The following is a 19,629-nucleotide window of genomic DNA, read 5'->3' on the forward strand; positions in this document are numbered from 1 at the left end:
AGCTAAGTTATTTTTTCTTTATAGTAAATTTAGGTTTTAGCCATAAAAAAAATTTCACTTTTGGAAAAAGCCAAAGCTTTTTCAAAAAAGACAGAAAAACCTCTCAACTTTCAAATCAAAGATACACAAATATAAAGGATTCCTTAGAAAATTCAAAAATAAATAAGGGCAATTTTGTCCATTTTGACTTCTTTTAAAAAATTTCTCTCTCCTTTTGCTTTTTCCGAAGTCTCCCTTTTTTTTTGGCAACCAAAATAAATAAAAAGGCTAAGTTTTTGCTAGCAAGTTTCCCACATTCCGAAAAGCTTGCAATATAAAATATAAAGTTGTTGCAAATTTAATTATTGTTTCGGGAAAGATTTTCTTTTTAGTTTATTAGTCATCGATTTAACCTTATTATGTTAATGGTGACAAATTGTTCATTAAACAAAAAATGATTAGCGTCAATTTTTATGTCAAGTGACCTTGTCACATTGCATGTGATCCAAAAATATTCTCACAAAAATAAGTTGTTGCATAAACGAAATGCCACGCTGTCACGGATTTGGAGTGGTGGGGACGAGGACAAAGGATGCCGTGGCGTGGACCAGTTACATTTTGCTACTAGGGAATTTCTTCCCCCCATGGTGCAATCATGTGCCCCACGCTTTAGCAATTTGTTCTGCCTTCATATATTGACAGTGCAACAAATTATTCAATCATTTCAAGTTTTCAATCGGAAAGGAAAAAACACTTTCAAGTTCGGACTTCTCTGTTTTCAGTGCTCATGGAGAGAAGTTGTTTCCTCTTGTCAATAGCGTTGTTGCTGTTGCAGTATAGTTCTATAGGTACAGGTGCAGCAAAAACCAACATCACCACCGACCAGTCTGCTCTTCTTGCTATGAGATCCCATATCACTAGTGACCCTCACAACATCCTGGTCAACTGGTCAACCTCCACCTCCGTTTGCAACTGGGTTGGTGTTACTTGTGGTGCTCGTCGTCACCTCAGAGTAGTATCGTTGAATCTCTCCTACATGGTTTTCACTGGCACCATTCCACCACACTTAGGCAATCTCTCCTTCCTTGTTGCATTAAGCTTCAACAATAATAGCTTTTACGGTACTTTGCCCCATGAATTGTCTTATTTGCGTCGCCTGAAGTTTATTAGCTTAAGATTCAATAATTTTATGGGATCCATTCCATCATGGTTTGGATCCTTCCCCAAACTTCAAAGATTGGATTTGTATGGCAATCAGTTTTCAGGTACCATACCTTTGACTATCTTCAACTTGTCTACATTGCAAGACATAAATCTAAGCTCTAACGAACTATTAGGTACGTATGTGTCACCAAGGTATTTAGACTCTATTGTTGATCTATCATTATGTTTCAACATCTTGTTATTAATCTATAAGCCTGATGTGTTTTTTTTTCTTTAGAAAATTAGTCTAACTTTTAATCACTTGCAGTTCATCCAATACTAAAAAACTCTCACTTGAAAAGCTTATGTATTTGGTTTTTAATTTTAAGAACGGTTGAGTCTATAATGTTATATATATATACTCAAAAGGTTTTTACAAAACTTACATTTATGGAACTAGTGACTACATGTTGTAGGCTACAAATGATAAAATTGGTTGGACATCGGGGGATAACGACATAGATGATAGATTGTAAATATTGAAATATATATATATATATATATATGGAATATTTATGACCTTTTTCATATGTATGCCCATTATAATATGATATTTTATAAATATAAAAAAACACCCTTCAAATTTAATACTATAGAAAAATTCTATATTGTACCTTCAAGTGAAAAAATTGTAACATACTAATAAACCAATTAGAAAATGACAAAGTGACTAGTTGAGAGTTTGTTTTTCCCTCCAAAATAGCCACTGATAGCTTTTCTATAAATTATGTAGTGTAGTGTTTTTTCTAATTTCATTTATTTACATGTATTCTGAGTCTTTGTTTGGCATATTTAACAGGTGCAATACCCAAAGAAATAGGAAACTTAACAATGTTGAAGAAAATATACCTTGACTCCAACAATTTCAATGGTATATATATTTGTCGCATTGCCTTGATGTGATATAGTTATATATGACTCGGCTTTTGTTGCAATGCATTATATGTGCATAAAACATGAGTCTAACATATAAATGTGCATATATCTTAATGATTTTTCAGAAATTCCAAAAGAGATTGGCTTTTTAGATCATGTGGAAAAGTTCTTTGTGCAATTCAATGCACTAAAAGGCCCTGTTCCTATGGCTGTTTTCAACATGTCTTCTTTGATTACTTTGGCTCTATATGGAAACAGCTTGTGTGGTGGCCTTCCAGACAATATATGCCAACATCTTCCTAGTCTTCAAACCTTGAATTTGGGTCGCAACCAGTTTGATGGTCCACTTCCGTCCAAATTATGGCAATGCACAGAGCTTCTTAATCTTATTTTGGAGAAAAACAATTTCAGTGGAAGCATACCCAAAACTATTGGGAACCTAACACAGTTAGCGGTGCTTGCATTTGAAACCAACAATTTGACAGGTAATTGATATTTCATTATGTTGATCCAATTGTGATTTTTATTTTATCATTATTGAACTATTTTATATATTTTTAGTAAATGACAGAAATAGTTAATCATGAATATAACAAATTGACTTGCCTAATAAACAATCTATCTAAAGTTAAGAAAATGGTTAACTACATAAACCAACCCCAATCCCAAATTATGGGGTCATTTTCAAGTTTATACTCATTTTATGAGACATTTACAACTTCATACAAAACCTACAAATTACCTTGCAGTTATACAAATCGTTAGTAAATATATTAAATGCTGATATGACAAATGTTAGTCTCAATTTTGATGACGTGGATTCCATGTGGGCAAAATATATAATAAACAATTCTTTAGTTTTTTAAATAATAAAAAATAGAATTACATTAAACAAATTAAAATTTATTAATTAAAAAATTAAAAAATCAAAGTTCCTCTCTCCCTTCTCAACCCACCAACCCAACTCACCCGGCCAATACCAAACCTAAACAACCACGCCGACCGCACTCTATCCCAATTGTACCAACCCAAACATATCAAGACATGTATCAGGTTTCAGATATTGATTTAATTTCAATTTCACATATATATCAACACATGGATCTGGCTGGTAAGAGGGAGATCTAGGGTTTGTCTTGTCGGGGAGGAGGGAAAGGGGTTAGGGCTGGGATCGGGGCTGCGTGGAAAAGAGAGAGGGGCGAGGTTTGAGGGAGATTCCAAGCGTTGATGGCAGCGGCCGTGGCGGCAAGGGTGGCCATGACGGAACGATAATTGGAACGGGGGCCTAGGGAAGTGGAGGTTGACGAGACGAAAGCTGATGACGGTCAACGAAACGGAGTCACTGTGTTTGAACTCGGTCGACTCTTCGTTGGCCAAGATGGTGGGGCCACCGGAATCCGGAAGCTTTGAATATGCGGTCCGGGTTCCCATTCGACGGCAATGGCGAGTTCGGAGTCGGGCTTCTCGCTGGCTAAGAGTAGGGTGGTGACGGGCTTGGGTTCGGATTTGGGTAGCTGGGCGTGGCGGAATAGATTGGACGACGTGCGAACGGCGGAGAAGGCGAACATAGGAGTGGGCACAGTTCGATCCTCATGGAAAAATGATAACAAAACCGAACCAAATCGGACTGGCCGATTCGATTTTTATTTTCGATTTTCGCAGTTTGGACGGGCTACTAGGTCCCACTGTTCTTTTGTTGTTGGAATTTCAAGCTTCAAAGCCCAACTAAAATTTTATCTTTTTGGGCTTAAAGATTCACAATTGGCCAAATTTTATGTAATCATCCCAAACTAAATCAATCAAACATTACATTTAAAATTACAACCCAAAAAAAAAAAACATAATAAAGTAAATTCAATTACAACTAAATTGCACAAAAATAACATCCAACACACAATGTTTTTTTTTGTGCTAAATTAGGAAATTCTGCAAGAGGGAGAGTAATTAATAGGTTTTCTAGAAATTTGAGTATGAAATTGTAAATGTCTTACAAAATAGTATGAACTTGCAAATGACCCTATAATTTGGGGGAATTTTTTTATATAGTTAACCATTTTTATTAATTTGTTTTATGTTTTTAAATACCTTTAAAGAATTTAAGACTTTATTATTAAGAATAATGCTACTCTTATCACATTCTCATACCACCTTATGTGGCAGATGAGGTGGACAATCACATCAATTAAAATTATTTAATATTTTCTTTTCTTTTATGATTTATTAACACGTTAAAAAAAAGGAGCTGATTTTCCCACTCTCATTTTCTCCATTTACACTTCCTTTTGTTTTTAAATATTTTTTGATAAACTTTGTTTTTTTTTTGTTCTTTCCTTTTCCTATTCTACCCTTACCTACATTAATTTCTTTTTACTTCATTTTTATATTATTTACTTTTCTTTATACTTAATTTTCCTACTTAAACTCAATTTTTAATGGATGGATGAATTCTTTGAAATTAATATTTTAAAAACAAACAAAATATTTTCCTGAGCCGCAACAACCCCCTCTCTTCGTCAACCCCATCCTCCTCCCATCTCAACCCACCCCCACACCTCACCCCACACAGCCACCCACCCACCAATAGCCATCTATGCCCCAAACGCACCCATCACTGCAAACGACCTTGCCGCCCCAAACGCCCAATAGTCAAGCCACACTCAAACCCCAAAACTCTTAAAAAACCCCTGAATTTAGATTTGGTGGTTGAAGAAAGAGGGGGAAAGAGAGAAATGAGGGAGAGAGAGAGAGGGTACAGAGATCCTAGCTATAGCTACTAGAATAGATGATTGATGTTATTGGGTTCCTTATACTTCTTTTGGTTATGTTCTTGGAGGAAAAGCTAACAAAAAGCGAGGAAGAAAATAGAAAAGGTCCTTCGAGCCTTTGCCATTGGAGCTTATGTGTTGGCTTTTTAGACCTTCGCGAAGCACAAAACAATAGACGGTTGACTTGTTGGGCTTGTTTTTTTGGTCAAAGAAAGAAGGGAAACAGAAAGGGGTAGAGAGAAGACGGAAGGGATGCGTAGGAGAGAAGAGACTAGAGGGTGGGCGGGGTTTGGGATATATTTTTTTGGTTTAAAAATATATTTTTTAAAGAATTCTTAATTATTTTTTTTCACACATCAGCACCTCTCCAAAGTGCTCACTTAACACATCACCAAGGGTAAAATAGGAAAGAGAAAGAACAAAAAAGGGCAAAATTGATCAAAAGTATTAAAAACATAAAAGGGAGTGTAAGTGGTGAAAAGGGGAGTGGGAAAATCAGGTTCCTAAAAAAAATTGTTAATTAAACTTTCTTTATTAAAATACACTTCGTTGATTTAATTGATGTGACATATGATATGGATATGCAATATCATGTAATATAGAAATGTGGGATAAAAATGTGATAAGTATAACATTACTCTTATTATTATTATTTTTTTCCATGTGGAATCCAAATCAGTGAAGAAATTCACTCATTCAAAGCCACGTAGGTAGTTAATGCCTAGGTTGACGATCTAACTAACTGAGGGGTTTAAATGTAGATTTTTTTAGGAGTTTTACTATGGAGTTGCAAATGACTTACATAGTTTGGGTGGGCGGTTTTATGTAGTCAACCCTTAAGAAAAAGGGAAGAAAAAGAAGTATGAAGACATGCAAACTCAAGCGTGTTTTGCTCAAGGGAATATGACATAGGCCCGATTTTTCAATTTGTTTCAAACACAAATATTTTTAGGGCTTCTATTTTTTTATACAGAGATTTTCATGTAAATATTGTTTGTATGTAAGGATATTTTTGGAAGGTAATAAGGGAAAAAAGGTACGGGAATCAAATCAACTACCCCTAGTTGATCTGATTTCTGATTTTGAGAGGACGTGGTTACGAATGTTGAGATGGAGCCCACATATTTTTTCATTCTTGATTGCAAGTAAACGTAGGGGAAGTCAATAATGTAAATCATTCCCTTTCCTCCCATACCTTTTATTGATATGTAAACATGCCCTAAGACTGCTGCTATTTCCCCACCCACATTATCTTCAAAAATTTTAAAACAAATTTATCCCATTGTAAAATGACTTCTAAGGACCTAGAAAAAAAAAACTTTTTAAAAGCATCTCAAAAATAAAATAAAACTTTTTAAAACAAAAACTCTCTCTCCTCTCTTCCCCCTTCTCGACCTGTTGGCTTCTTTGTCAGGGGTCTTTAATCCCCGGTGCTAGAAGCCACTACCACCGCCATACCAAAAACAACAAGCCCAGATGAAAATGGTTCTCTCATTTTAGCAACCACATCTTCAATTTCAGCAAGGCCTCCGACATCGACTCGACCCTTAACCCCAATTTCGCGTAGAGGTTGAAGAAGCCATGGTGGAGGAAGAACATTAAGAACATTGTGATTCATGAAAACTATTCTTCTTTTTTTCTTTCCTAAATGATAAAAAGTACTTCCTTGAAATCATTTAGACTAAGTGTGAATGTTGAAATATTCTACAAATATTCTATTATAACTCATGTTGAGGTGAGTATGATTCTTTATTAGTGCTATTGAAAGATGTTTAGCCTTATTCTTTTCAGTAAGCATGCACAATTAACCAAGTTTTTTGAGGATTTTTCTCAAGCCATGGTGGAGGGTGAAGAGGTTGGGGAGGGGCTAGTGGCTAGGGTTGTTGAGGGGGTGAGGCTGGGTTAGGAAGAGGGGAGAGAGAAGGAGATAAAGTTTTTGTTTTTTGTTTTTTATTTTTAAGAAAATATTATTTTATTATTTATTTTACTTTAAACTTTAAATGGAGTTTTAGGGATAATAGTGGGTGGAAAGATAAGATTATAATTTACATAGTGGATGGGGAAATAGGATAGGAGGTGGAAATAATAACACTCTTATACTAAAAGTCATGATCAAATACATAAATCCATATATAGTGAAATTGTTGTAGACTTATAATGCTAAGGCTACAAAGTTTGTGTGTGTGTGTGTGTGGGGAGGTAATTTAAGGCTACAAAGTTAAACATACAAGGGTTGTGACATTGTGGAACTGGCAGGCACTATACCAGATGAGGTCGCAAATCTTCAAAATTTAGAGCTTTTTTCTGTCGGTAATAATAATTTGAATGGCCTCATCCCACCCTCAATCTTCAATATCTCCGCGATAAGACAAATGGGGCTTGTTCAGAATCCACTATCGGGTAGCCTCCCAGCAAACATAGGTCTTGGGGTTCCAAACCTACAACACCTTTTTATAGCAGAAACTGACGTCAGCGGAGTAATCCCCAACCTCTCCAATGCTTCTATGCTCACGAATATAGACTTGAGCATAAACTCACTTACAGGGTTTATTCCCAGGACGCTTTGTGCCTTAACAAATCTTCAGGCGCTTAACTTATTCGGGAATAATTTGACTATTGACACTTCCACTCCAGAAGCAAGCATTCTCTCTTGTTTGTCTAATCTTGGAAAGTTGACAGAAATACACTTGGGATATAATCCGTTAAATGCCAGACTTGATGAGTTCTTTCGGAATTGCTCTACATCTTCGTTTCAATATATTTATTTTTCCAATTCCAGCATGAGGGGTAACATTCCCATTGGTATTGGCAACATTAGCAGCTTGGTAACCTTATCCCTGGGATACAATGAATTGAGTGGATCAATTCCAACTTCACTGGGAAGACTAAGGAATCTCCAAAGTTTGAACTTGAAAGATAACAAGTTGCGAGGGTACATCCCATATCAACTTTGTCAACTAGATAACCTATTTGAGTTATATTTGGGTAGGAATCAGCTCTCGGGTTCTATACCCACTTGCTTGGGAAATCTATCCGCTTATCTAAGAACTCTATCACTGGAGTCCAATTCGTTTAGTTCCACAATACCATCTACTCTTTGGAGACTTGCCTATATCTTGCATGTAAACATATCATCCAATTCTCTAACTGGACCTCTCTCACAAGATATTGCACAGTTGAAAGTTGTGATAGGCATAGATTTATCAAATAACAATTTATCTAGTATCCTACCAAGCACTATTGGGGGTCTTCAGGATTTGGTTAATCTATCCTTGGCAAATAATAATTTGGAAGGCCCTATTCCAAGTTCATTTGACGGGTTGCTAAGCCTACAACTCTTGGATTTGTCCAGAAACAATCTGTCTGGAGTGATACCCAAGTCTTTAGAAGCTCTGTCACTTCTCAAGTATATGGATGTGTCTTTCAACAGGCTCCAAGGAGAAATTCCAACTGGTGGACCATTCCAAAACTTTTCCGCTGCATCATTTGTCTCAAACAGGGCACTTTGTGGTGCACCCCGACTCCATGTTCCTCCATGCAAAAATAGTACACGTGAACCAAATTGGAGGAAAGCTAAATATATCATCCCAGAGATCATATCAGTAATTCTCTTTGTGGCCTCTGTATCTATCTTTGTACTATGCAGGAACAGGAAAAGGAAAGAGGAAGTTGCAGGAGAGTCTACCTTGTTGCCTCAACTTCTTTGGAGAAGAGTTTCACATCTAGAACTTCTAAGGGGTACAAATGGATTTAACGAAAACAACCTACTTGGAAGTGGGGGTTTTGGTTCAGTATATAAAGGGACACTTTCAGATGGGATAAATGTTGCAGTAAAGGTTTTCAATTTACAGCTAGAGGGGGCTTTCAAGAGTTTTGATAGAGAATGTGAAATGCTAAGCAATATTTGTCATCGAAATCTTATAAAAATCATCAGCTGTTGCACTGAAATTGATTTCAAAGCCTTGGTATTGAAGTACATGCCAAATGGGAGCCTAGAGAAGTGGCTGTATTGTGAAAACTATTCTTTGAATATCTTACAGAGGTTGAACATAATGATAGATGCTGCATCTACACTGGAATACTTGCACCATGGATATTCAATACCTATTGTGCACTGTGATATGAAGCCAAGCAATATACTACTGGATGATGATATGGTTGCACATGTTGCTGATTTTGGAATTGCAAGACTCTTAGGTGGAGGAGATTCTATTACCCAAACCATGACTCTAGCCACTATTGGGTACATGGCTCCAGGTGATGTACTTGCTAATTTAATGTCTTTCAATTATATACGTGTTGTCCTTAATTATGCATAATTTTCATTTAATATATATTCATACACATGAATATATAAGTATAATTCATAATGCAGAGTATGGATTGGAAGGAATGGTTTCAACAAGAGGGGATGTGTACAGTTTTGGAATTGTAGTGATGGAAACGTTCACAAAAAGGAAGCCAACAGATGAGATGTTTGACGGGGAAATGAATATAAAGCAATGGATTGCAAACTCATTAGTATTACCAGATGCAAAGATAGATGAAGTTGTGGATGCCAGTTTGCTTGGGATTGGGACAGAGCAGAAAGATGATGATCATGTGAGGAAGAGGGATTGCATATCAACCATTATGAGATTAGCTCTTACTTGCTGTGCAGAATCACCAGAAGAGAGGATAAGTATGAAAGAAGCTGTAGCCACACTCAACAAAATCAAGACAAAGTTTTTGAAGGACGCTGCTGTGGGAAGAGGTGTGCAGTTAAACCGTCATCTTGTTCGGCAACGCTTCAATTAATGGGTCTTATCCTATGACATGTATTTCATGCACTTTGATTTGATTCAAGTTCAGTCTTTAATTTAGACAATGTACAGGAAGGCATGCCGTTTTATTTCGGACTGATTTTATGGTGGAGTGTGTAGACTTATTATATAATATACTAGTGTTTGTGCCTAATAAATCACGGTCATGAACTGATTGAAGGGACTTCCCTTCGGCCCTGGCGCCTATCGTTTCGTCAAGCATTTCCCCCTCCTAAGAGCAAAAGAAAAACTACAAAGGTAGAATCCTCGGCCTCGCGATCGCAGCTTTGAAGGCCGCAAAGACACGGTCTGAAAAAGCGTGGTTGAATCGCCACGTGGCCTCGGGCCCCACGCTCCATTTACTGAAGTAATGCCTCGACTTCGCAACAAAACCCACTAGTCACAAGAAACATCCAATGCCCGAGGGAAGTGATTGAAGTCAGGATTTGGTGATGGGAATCAAGGTGGTTAGGCGCAGACATTCTCACAAGTAATCTTACGACTTAGGGTCAGATCACCAACCACCAGACCAGGGCATTAAATGCGTTCCCACGACCAAGGGGCAGAACCCCCGATCAGGATGGTGGCCGGGATTTGCCGAGATTTATGGGGGTCACACGACCATGCTTCTCAACCCCAAACCACCATGCTTCACGATCCCAAATGCCGATTTGACTACCTACTTGCCCCGGTCAAGCTCCACCACGCAGGTCTTGTCAGCCTCGAATGTCCCTCAAGGACTCCTATAAATACTAAGCTCAGGACTACATTCAAAGGGTTCAAACACCAAAACCAAAAGCCTCCCACGGAGCAAATTATATTTTTCTGTAATGCACTTTCAATACCTTTATTTGCTTTCTTAGGAGTAGTGGTAGACTGTAAGAAAAATCCATTCATCAATATATCATACGACCCTTGATTTTCAAGGCGTCGGAGTACCATCTCTGTTATCGCCTCACTCACCCCATATATCATACGACCGTCGCTCTCGAGCAACGCGCCAGAGCACCTCCTAAAACCCACCACCAACATCACCACTAAACAGCCTTGTAGCTCATGCTGTGAACTGACGGTCGAGATTCGTTCCTCACTCGGCCACGATCGTTTGATTAGGAGTCAAACGCAAAACTGGCGCAACATTTAAACCATCTTGTACCCGAACCTTAGCATCATTTTGACGCACGGTAGACCGTCTTTGGCACGCCCGCGCACAACCGCACCGCATCCAAAAGGAGGGACGTCACGTGTTGGACGCACATCCCCTCTGCCGGAGCACCAGGCCGCAAGATTTGCGACGGACCAACACTTTTGTTACGCTCGGTGGGACTTGTTAAAAACTTATGGTGGAAACTAAGGCACATGCAAAACTCAAAAACAAAACAGTCGAAATGACTTCCGAGGCTCCTGAGTCCACCTCACCAATCATTGTCGCCGAGACCGAACACGCGGTAAGAACCTCGGCCAGCTGTCCAATAACGACGGATCGCACGGCCGAGTCCATGGGAGAGCAAGCAATTGTCGAAGATCTGATGGCGAAGCAGGCCTACAGGATAGAAACATCCTTTATGGCCGCAATAGCAGATTCTCCTCGAGCTACGGGACGCTTTTTCAGGAGAGGATGCCGGTGACATCGTCCGCAACGCCTCCTAAAGCCGGACAGAGAGGCCAAGAGCGCGAGAGGTTCGAGCCCTACGGCAAGACCTCGGCGTCTCCGCCGCACCAAGCATCAAATTACGGGCAGCATTCACTGCCGACAAGCGGGAGGCAGTCCCGGCCAATATGGGTAAATCCCGGACCGACCTACCCGTCGAAATGACGACGGCCCACTCCATGCTTTGGCCGTGTCATCGGGCAAAGCAGCCCCACACGATTCGCGGTCCAAAGAACTCGGCTCGATCCACACTGTGGCCGTCTAGACCCATCCGGCCCAAGTAACTCGACCTGCCGTCACGGCTATACGGTCGAGCAATCCGACCGTTCCACCATTACACATGTCGTTATCGCCGTCAGCTCCCATCTTCGTATGGTTCGGCCATTCCAACTACAACCCATTTGAACCGGTCAAACCTACGGCGCATATCTGGTACCTCCTAGCTCGGTCGCAACGGCCGAACCCCGTTCAAGTGGCCCAGGTAAGGCCGCAGAATGAGGGGCAACAAGTCCCACGGCTAGTCGCGGCCAAGCAAGAGGCGCCTTCGAGGCTCCGATTCGAAGACGCGTCCGCAAATGATCGAGGACGGCTGGCTCGAGGCGCCGAGCGCCAAGGTATACCAAACCATACCCGCTAGAAATTGGACCGAACCCCTCTTCCCGGAACTACCGATTGCCGAATTCATTCCATTCTCCGGGATGGGCAGACCTCATCCATCAAACACATAGGTCGCTTCACGGCCCGGCGGAAAGGCCGTTCGGACGCCAAAAGCTCCGTTTATTCGTTCACTCTGACCGGCGCGGCCTTCTCGTGGTTCATAAATCTTCCGCCAAATTCGGTGAGGGATTGGTCGACATGGAAAGGATATTCCACGAACATTTCTACCGGACTAATTGGGAAATAACGGTCGCCGAGCTGGCAAGGATGAGCCAGCGTCGACGAATCACCTCGCGACTACTGCAGCGGTTTAAAATGTGTAGGAACTGGTGCCTCACGAACCTACCGGAGAGGGAATTTGTCAAGATGGCGAAGAAGGGTTGGAATTCTTATACCGGAAGAAATTCCAGGGGATTGAATTCGGGACATGCACGACTTGATCAACAAGGTGGACCGATACACATCCTTGTTGAAAGTAGAGGTGCAGAAGAGGACGGCTTCAAAAGGGACTTACTATCGAATTTCGTTGTCGGCTATGCCGGCGGACAACCCCACAGAGGCCGAGGGCGATGAAGTTGAGATGAGCTCAGCCGAAGTCAGCATAGACAAGCCGCTTGTCGCAAAGGACTTGTCAAGGCCGACAATAGCCGCACAAAGATTCCCGACGCCAAGTTCGCGACTCGAGAGACGAAGGCCTACACTTTGATTTGATCGGGGCGAAGCTATCTTTGACGTCTGTTATTGATGTCTACCACGGAAGGACCCCTTTTTCGCCAACGGTTTGTCCTTTCTCATGGAATTCCACAAGGATCACTCGGCCGTTGACTTATACGGCATGACCCTTGAAAACCGTGAAATCGTGGAATTGGCCCTCGAAGCGCCAAGGCGAAAGGCTCCTCATTACCAACGATCGACTCGGCCATTAAGGCCGTATACCAAAGTAACCGAGAGGCGGGCAAGATGGATGCCGAGTTACCGACTGGCGAGCAGGAAAATTGGAGGCCAAGGCCCCTTCGCGAACGATTTGGAATACATCCGTCGATATTTTATGTGAGCCGACACCATCTTGGTCCGACGACCAGAAGAAAGGGTCCGTAAGCCGGGGACGATTACTTAGCGGCCGAGATACGTTAGCTAAGGCGAGGCAAGCCTCAAGGAGGAAGTCGGGACCTCGGACCCCTAAGACCAAAGCGGCCACGACGATACCCTGGGACCGCAAGGCCTTTGGTCGAGGGCCCCGACGACCTTCTCTTTGGTCACAAGGCCGAGGATGACCCTGTGTTGGGAGTCTCCGATAACGACTATGATGGGATCCTCGGAATGATTGAGGAAAAATCCTCGCCAGATGGCGGTCGCGAGGTCAACAAAAAGGTGGTAGAGGAAACCAGCGGAAGCCAAAGGAGGTCGGCATGAACATTATTTTGGTGCTACCGTCCGAGTTTTCGGCCCTAAGAAGCCAAACCAACGGCCTGGATAATGGACGTGACCGAGGAACAGCTTGATCAAAGGCTAAAGACAAAGGAAGAATTGTTGGTCGTGGCTTTTAACGAGGTAATACCCAAAAACGAGCCGAACAAATACCGACACCTCAAACTGTTGTACATCTCGGCTCATGTGAAGGGTGTGCCCGTGTCCAAGGTCTTCGTTGACTGTGGGGCGACGGTCAACATCCTTCCCTATTCCATGATGAAGAAGCTGGATAAGTCAAAGGAAGATCTCATCCCCAGCGATGTGGTTATGAGCAACTTTGTCGGCGATAAATCTAAGACTATCGGGGTGTTGCCATTAAAAATCACCGTGGCCGACCAGACGAGAGTCGCGGCCTTCTACGTGGTCGAATCCAGCGTGGACTAAAATATATTGCTCGGTCGTGATGGATCCATCAGTCTGGATGCATACCGTCCTCCCTCTTCCAACTATTATTCTTCGACGGCCGAGGGTGTCCATACACCCGGCCGATAAAAAGTCCTTTGAAACCAACGCCGTGCAAGCTCGGATTTACGACGACGACGTTGGATGGGTTGTCCTCACCGCCACGATGAAAGCGGCCGCCAACCAGACAACGGCCCGAAAGTCTTGGAGTTAGGCGCCGAGAATGTTCGGCGAGATTCGCGCAAGTATTGATCGACCTCACCGACTGTAGATGATGATAAAGCCACTAGAGAGGAGGAGCGGCGGTGTAACCGACTCTGGAAAGATGCTGGAACATTGGGCAAAAGAATCCTTACACCAAACTCGCGATCAACATAATCGAATTCCTCCACGAGTCGGATGAGGCAGCACTTTGGCCTTTGACGACTTGGGAACGACGCCCCTGAGATGGAGGATGACTACCCGAGGTCCAGGACCCGTTATTAGAAATAAATGTGGGAACCGAGCCCGAAACACACCTCTTTTGTAAGCCGTTTTTGAGCCCTGAGTTAGTCGCCGATATTATCGGCCTGCTTCATGAATATAAGGATTGTTTTGCTTGGGATTATCATGAGATGCCTGGATTACCAAGAAGTTTGGTCAAGCACGAACTAAAAATTAGGGAGGGGTTTAGGCCTTTCCAACAGCCGCCGAGGCGATTCTTGACTGAAGTATAGCTCAAGGTCAAAGAAGAAATAGAACGGCTCCTTGAAGCCGGCTTCATCCGCACGGCTCAGACGTTGAGTGGCTGGCTAACATTGTACCGGTGTTAAAAAGGGGCTCTGAGGGTCTGCGCCGACTACAAAAATCTAAACCTCGCGACCCCAAGGACGAGTATCCCATGCCCGTGTCCGACCTCCGGTGGACGGAGCCGCGAAGCACGAGCTCTTGTCTTTCATGGACGGCCACGCTGGCTACAACCAAATCTTCATAGCTGAGGAAGATGTCCACAAGACGGCGTTCAGATGTCCAGGCGCAATTGAGACTTATGAATGGGTAGTCATGCCATTCGCCTGAAGAACGTCGGCGCAACGTACCAACGAGCTATGAACCTTATTTTTCATGACCTAATTGGCCGAACGGTAGAAGTTTATATCGACGACATTGTTGTAAAATCCCCATCCAAAGCTGACCATGTGGGGTATCTCGACAGGCTTTCAATCGCATGTGGGCACACGGCCTAAAGATGAACCCTAAGAAGTGTGCTTTCGGCGTCACCGTCGGGAACTTTCTTAGCTTCTTGGTCCACCAACGGGGGATCGAGGTAGATAAGAGTAAAGCCACGGCCATCATGACGGCACCCCCGCCGAGGACCAAAAAGGAACTCCAGTCTTTCCTCGGTAAGGTCAACTTTTAAGGCGGTTCATATGCGCTGAAAAGAGGGAAGCCCTTGAGGCTTTACATTTCGGCCGAAGGCTCTATCGGTTGCTGCTCGCCGTAACAACGAATCGAGCGAGAGCAAGCATGCATTATCTGAGCCGCACCCTCAACATGGCCGAGCTAAACTATTCACCAATCAAGAAATTATGTTTGGCACTTTGTTTCGCGGCCACCAAGTTGCGCCATTATATGTTTCCTTCGGTCGTTCAGATCATCTCCGAGATCGACCTCATCAAATACATGCTTACTCGGCCGATCATACGTGGCCGGATCGGGAAGTGGACGATGGCATTGTCCGAATTTACCTTCCAATATGTGGCCCAGAAGTCGATCAAAGGCCAGGCATTGGCCGATTTCTTGGCCCACCACCCAGCTCAGGGGCAAGAGGGGGAGTTGGAGGTTGAGATCGGCATGACCTACATGGAGAAAAACTATTAGACCATGTACTTCGATGGCTCCAGATCGAGACCAGGTCGGGGCCGGTCGTGATCGAATCCCCAAGGGCAAAGGTGGCAATTTGCGTTCCAGCTTGATTTCAAATGCACCAATAATCAGGCAGAATATGAAGCACTCATCATCGGTCTTGAAATTCTAAAAGAAATGAAGGCGACCCGTGTCCTGGTCTCACGGTGATTCTCACCGTAATTAACCAACCGACCGGGAATATCGTGCACGAGCGAAAACCATGAGGCCTTGTATTATGTAACGGCCCTCAATATGGGCGACGAATTTTCTAGGATCTCATTCGTTTACGTATCACGCACCGAAAACCATGAGGCCAATGAGATGGCCCAAGTAGCGTCAGTGTGAACATTCGGACGGCGACCGCGACCGAGTAATAAGAATCGAGGCGCACCTGCCGGCTTTGGCCGAGCAGGAATGAGGGCGCGGTATCATCACCGAGATTACCAACGAGGTCGGCGGCCAAAACTCACCGGCGCTACCCCATAGTAAAGTATCGAACGAGCTCTCCGGCAACCATGAAAGGACTACTCGCCCGAGCTCGGTGTTATTTGATTTATCGAATGAGCTGTACCGAAAAGGATCAGACGGTTTATTACTCCTATGCCCCAAAGACCAAGATATCAAGGTTAACATGGCCGAATCCCACAAAGGGATTTGCGGCGCTCACCGATCCGGCGTTAAGATAAGATGGTTGGTCCGAGGCACGGCTATTATTGACCGACCATTTTAAAGAACTGCATAGAATATGCGAAGGGTGCATCAAGTGTCAAATCTACGGCCCCATACAAAGGTACCGGTGGCGCCCTCCACTGGTTACTAAACCTTGGCCGTTCGGAGGATGGGCGTGGATATCATCGGCAAAATCTACGGGCCGCGTCCAACCAGACGCTGGGTTGTGGTAGCAATCGACTATTTCTAGCACACGGTGGTCGATTCTTCAAAATCACATCGCCCACAGATTCGTTTACCCGAAACCATCACGGCCGATAACGGCCCGGTATTCGATCACCGAGACTCGAGAATACGCCGAAAAGATGGGGATCAAATTGGTCCACTCGACGCCTACTACCCACAAAGCAGACGGTGAGGCAAGCAACAAGGTAATCAACGGTATCCTCGAGAAGATGATTGAGGAAAAACCTAAAGCGTGGCACGACTTACTCCCTAAGGCCCTCTGCGCTTCTGAATCTCGAACGATCGGCATCGGCACATCCCCTATGCCTTAACCTATGGTCATGACACCATCGTTCCGATGGAGCTAAGGTTCGATCTCCGTGTGACCGAACGACACAGGCAGGAAGAGAAGGACTATGCGCAGCCATGGCTCAGAATTAGAAGATTTGGAGCAATCCAGGCTCGACGCCTATAACCTAATGCAGGCACAAAAGCAGGTCGCGGCGAGGTCCTACAACAAGAAGGTGAAGCAAAGGACTTTCGCCGAAGGTGACTTGGTATGGCGTGCCGTACTTCCTATCGGGACTAAGCACCCTCGGTTCGGCAAATTCTCACCCAATTGGGAAGGACCGTTTATTATCGATCGAATCCTTGGCCGAGGCGCATTTCGGTTAAGAGATAGGGATGGGGAATAGCACAACTTGCCAATAAACAGCCAATATTTAAAGAAATATGCCCCGTCATTGTGGGAGACGGCCAAGAATGGGTTATGAGGTTTTGCAATCGGCAAAGATAAAAGAAAAGCCATACATTCGGTCAGAAGAAAAAGGAGTTATACTTCATTTAGATTAAAAGAAAGGAGGCACGGTTACAAAAAGAACAGCCGGTCATGGCCGAATGAAACATATAAGCATACATATGCAAAAAGTAGAATACATCCTAAATTTATGAACGACCGCTTCTTGATCCCTTTGCTCGAACAGGTAGATGATTCTTCCCTAGGCGGTCCCTCCACCGCCACGGTTCCACCGCCGCGAAGGCGGGCCGTCACTCTGGACATGGGTGAGACCGGGTCGCAATCAAGGCCATCATTCAGGACATAGCCAGGGCCGTCACTCGGGACATGGGTGCAGCCGGCTAAAATCAGGGCGGTCATTCCAACCATGGGTGAGGGCGTCACTCTGGTCACGGGTTAGACTAGGTCGCGATCAAGGTCGTCGCTCGCCATGGCTGTGGCCGTCATTCGACACAAGCGTGGCGGGGTGAAGCGGGGCCGTCACTTCGGTCATAGATGCAACCAAGGTTCTAGGCCAAACGGACATGGCCAAGTTGGAATCGTCATACCAGGCCCTTCCATCTTCATCGATTGCATGCGGTCTCTCTGTGGCCTCATACGAAGGATAGTTGTTGGACAGCAGGAGGGAGAAAACCATCTGGATCAGGCCACGAAAGAGGAATCCACGGATATGGCTCGGCCTTGGTTCGAGAAGCTACAAAGGGGAGGCTACTGGAGCAGGTTGGATTGGAGGAGGAGTGAAGAAAAAATGAAGGAGGCCAGGCTTTTATATTGGCGCTAGAATATGAAACGAAAGGGCATGGCTCTCTTGAGAGACGTAGCGATCGACGCGTTCACACGCGCGATGACGTGGTGGAAGCTCGAAACTTTCATTTCATTTAACAAGACAAAACGGCGGTTTGCGCGATGATGGCTGCGAATGTGCTTGCGCATTTAATGCGCCAATTGACCTACGCATTTAAAGCACCAACTGTCAATCACTTGGGAATGCAAAGGGTCCATCCTTGGAATCCTTTCGACCTCGCCCAGCCGCGACCAAGAATCCAGGATGTGGGGCAATGTTTGTGCCTAATAAATCACGGTCATGAATCGATTGAAGGGACTTCCTTCGCCCGGCGCCTACCGTTTTCAAGCATTTTGCCCTCCTAAGAGCAAAAGAAAAACTATAAAGGCAGAATCTCCTCGGCCTCGCGACCGCAGTTTTGAAGGTCGAGGCCGAAGGCCGCAAAAGAAACGGTCTTAAAAAGCTGTGGTCAAATCGCCATGTGGCCTTAGGGCCCCATGCTCCATTTAATGAAGTAATGACTCTGACTTCGCAGCAAAACCCACTAGTCACAAGAAACATTCAATGCACGAGGGAAGTGACTGAAGTCAGGATTTGGTGATGGGAATCAGGGTGGTTAGGCGCAGACATTCTCACAAGTAATCTTACGACTTAGGGTCGATCACCAACCACAGACAGGGCATTAAATGCGTTCCCACAACCAAGGGGGCAGAACCCATGATCAGGGTGGTGGCCAGGATTTACCGAGATTTATGGGGGTCACACCACCATGCTTCTCAACCCTAAACCACCATGCTTCACGATCCCAAATGCCGATTTGACTACCCACTTGCCCCGGTCAGGCTCCACCACGCAGGTCTTGTCAGCCTCGAATGTCCCTCCAGGACTCCTATAAATACTAAGCTTAGGACTACATTCAAAGGGTTCAAACACCAAAACCAAAAGCCTCCCACGGAGCAAATTATATTTTCCTGTAATGCACTTTCAATACCTTTATTTGCTTTCTTAGGAGTAGTGGTAGACTGTAAGAAAAATCCATTCATCAAGGCACGAGGGTTCCGGAGGGGGCCGGAGGCAACACAAAGCTTGCATGTCACAAGGCGATGTGGCCAGGCACAGGGGCGCCGAAGGCAACACAAAGCTTGCATGTCGCAGAGCGATGTGGCTAGGCATGATGACACCGAAGGCGACACAAGATGTGCCTAGGCAAGGGGTGCCGAAGGCAACACAAAGCTTGCGTTATGACAAGGCATTGTGGCCAGGCATGAGCAGCAGCGCCGGTTGATGGCTGGGTGCCTAAGGCATCGCTCGCGCTAGTTGATGGCTGGGTGTCGAAGGCAACACAAGCTATATGATGAAGATTGTATGGATGTCGAAGGGCACTGAGCAAGGGGAGAACGACATAAACCTTTTGTATCAATTCCCACAGACGTCGCCAAACTGTTGATGCTCAAATTGGTTAGGCC

At 44.1% G+C, this 19,629-nt stretch overlaps 1 protein-coding gene across 1 annotated transcript; it reads left to right on the forward strand.

Annotated features, from left to right (window-relative positions):
• Positions 1-710: 710 nt before the first annotated feature.
• On the forward strand, positions 711-9,783 carry LOC103324992 (uncharacterized). The gene is made up of 5 exons (XM_089049150.1): positions 711-1,316; positions 1,982-2,053; positions 2,184-2,543; positions 7,080-9,080; positions 9,199-9,783. Exons 1-5 carry the CDS (start codon positions 767-769, stop codon positions 9,618-9,620), a joined length of 3,405 nt encoding a protein of 1,134 aa, XP_088905276.1. The 5' UTR covers positions 711-766; the 3' UTR covers positions 9,621-9,783.
• Positions 9,784-19,629: the final 9,846 nt, after the last annotated feature.

The sequence above is a fragment of the Prunus mume genome, linkage group LG3 (assembly GCF_029339155.1).
Source record: "Prunus mume cultivar Tortuosa linkage group LG3, ASM2933915v1, whole genome shotgun sequence".
In the NCBI taxonomy this organism is placed as follows: Eukaryota; Viridiplantae; Streptophyta; class Magnoliopsida; order Rosales; family Rosaceae; genus Prunus; species Prunus mume.

Excerpts from the sequence above, each read along its gene's own strand:
- LOC103324992 (XM_089049150.1), top strand. The coding sequence starts at position 767 with ATGGAGAGAAGTTGTTTCCTCTTGTCAATAGCGTTGTTGCTGTTGCAG. Across the intron at positions 1,317-1,981 it reads AAGCTCTAACGAACTATTAG|GTGCAATACCCAAAGAAATA; the intron begins GTACGTATGTGT and ends CATATTTAACAG. Across the intron at positions 2,544-7,079 it reads TGAAACCAACAATTTGACAG|GCACTATACCAGATGAGGTC; the intron begins GTAATTGATATT and ends TGGAACTGGCAG.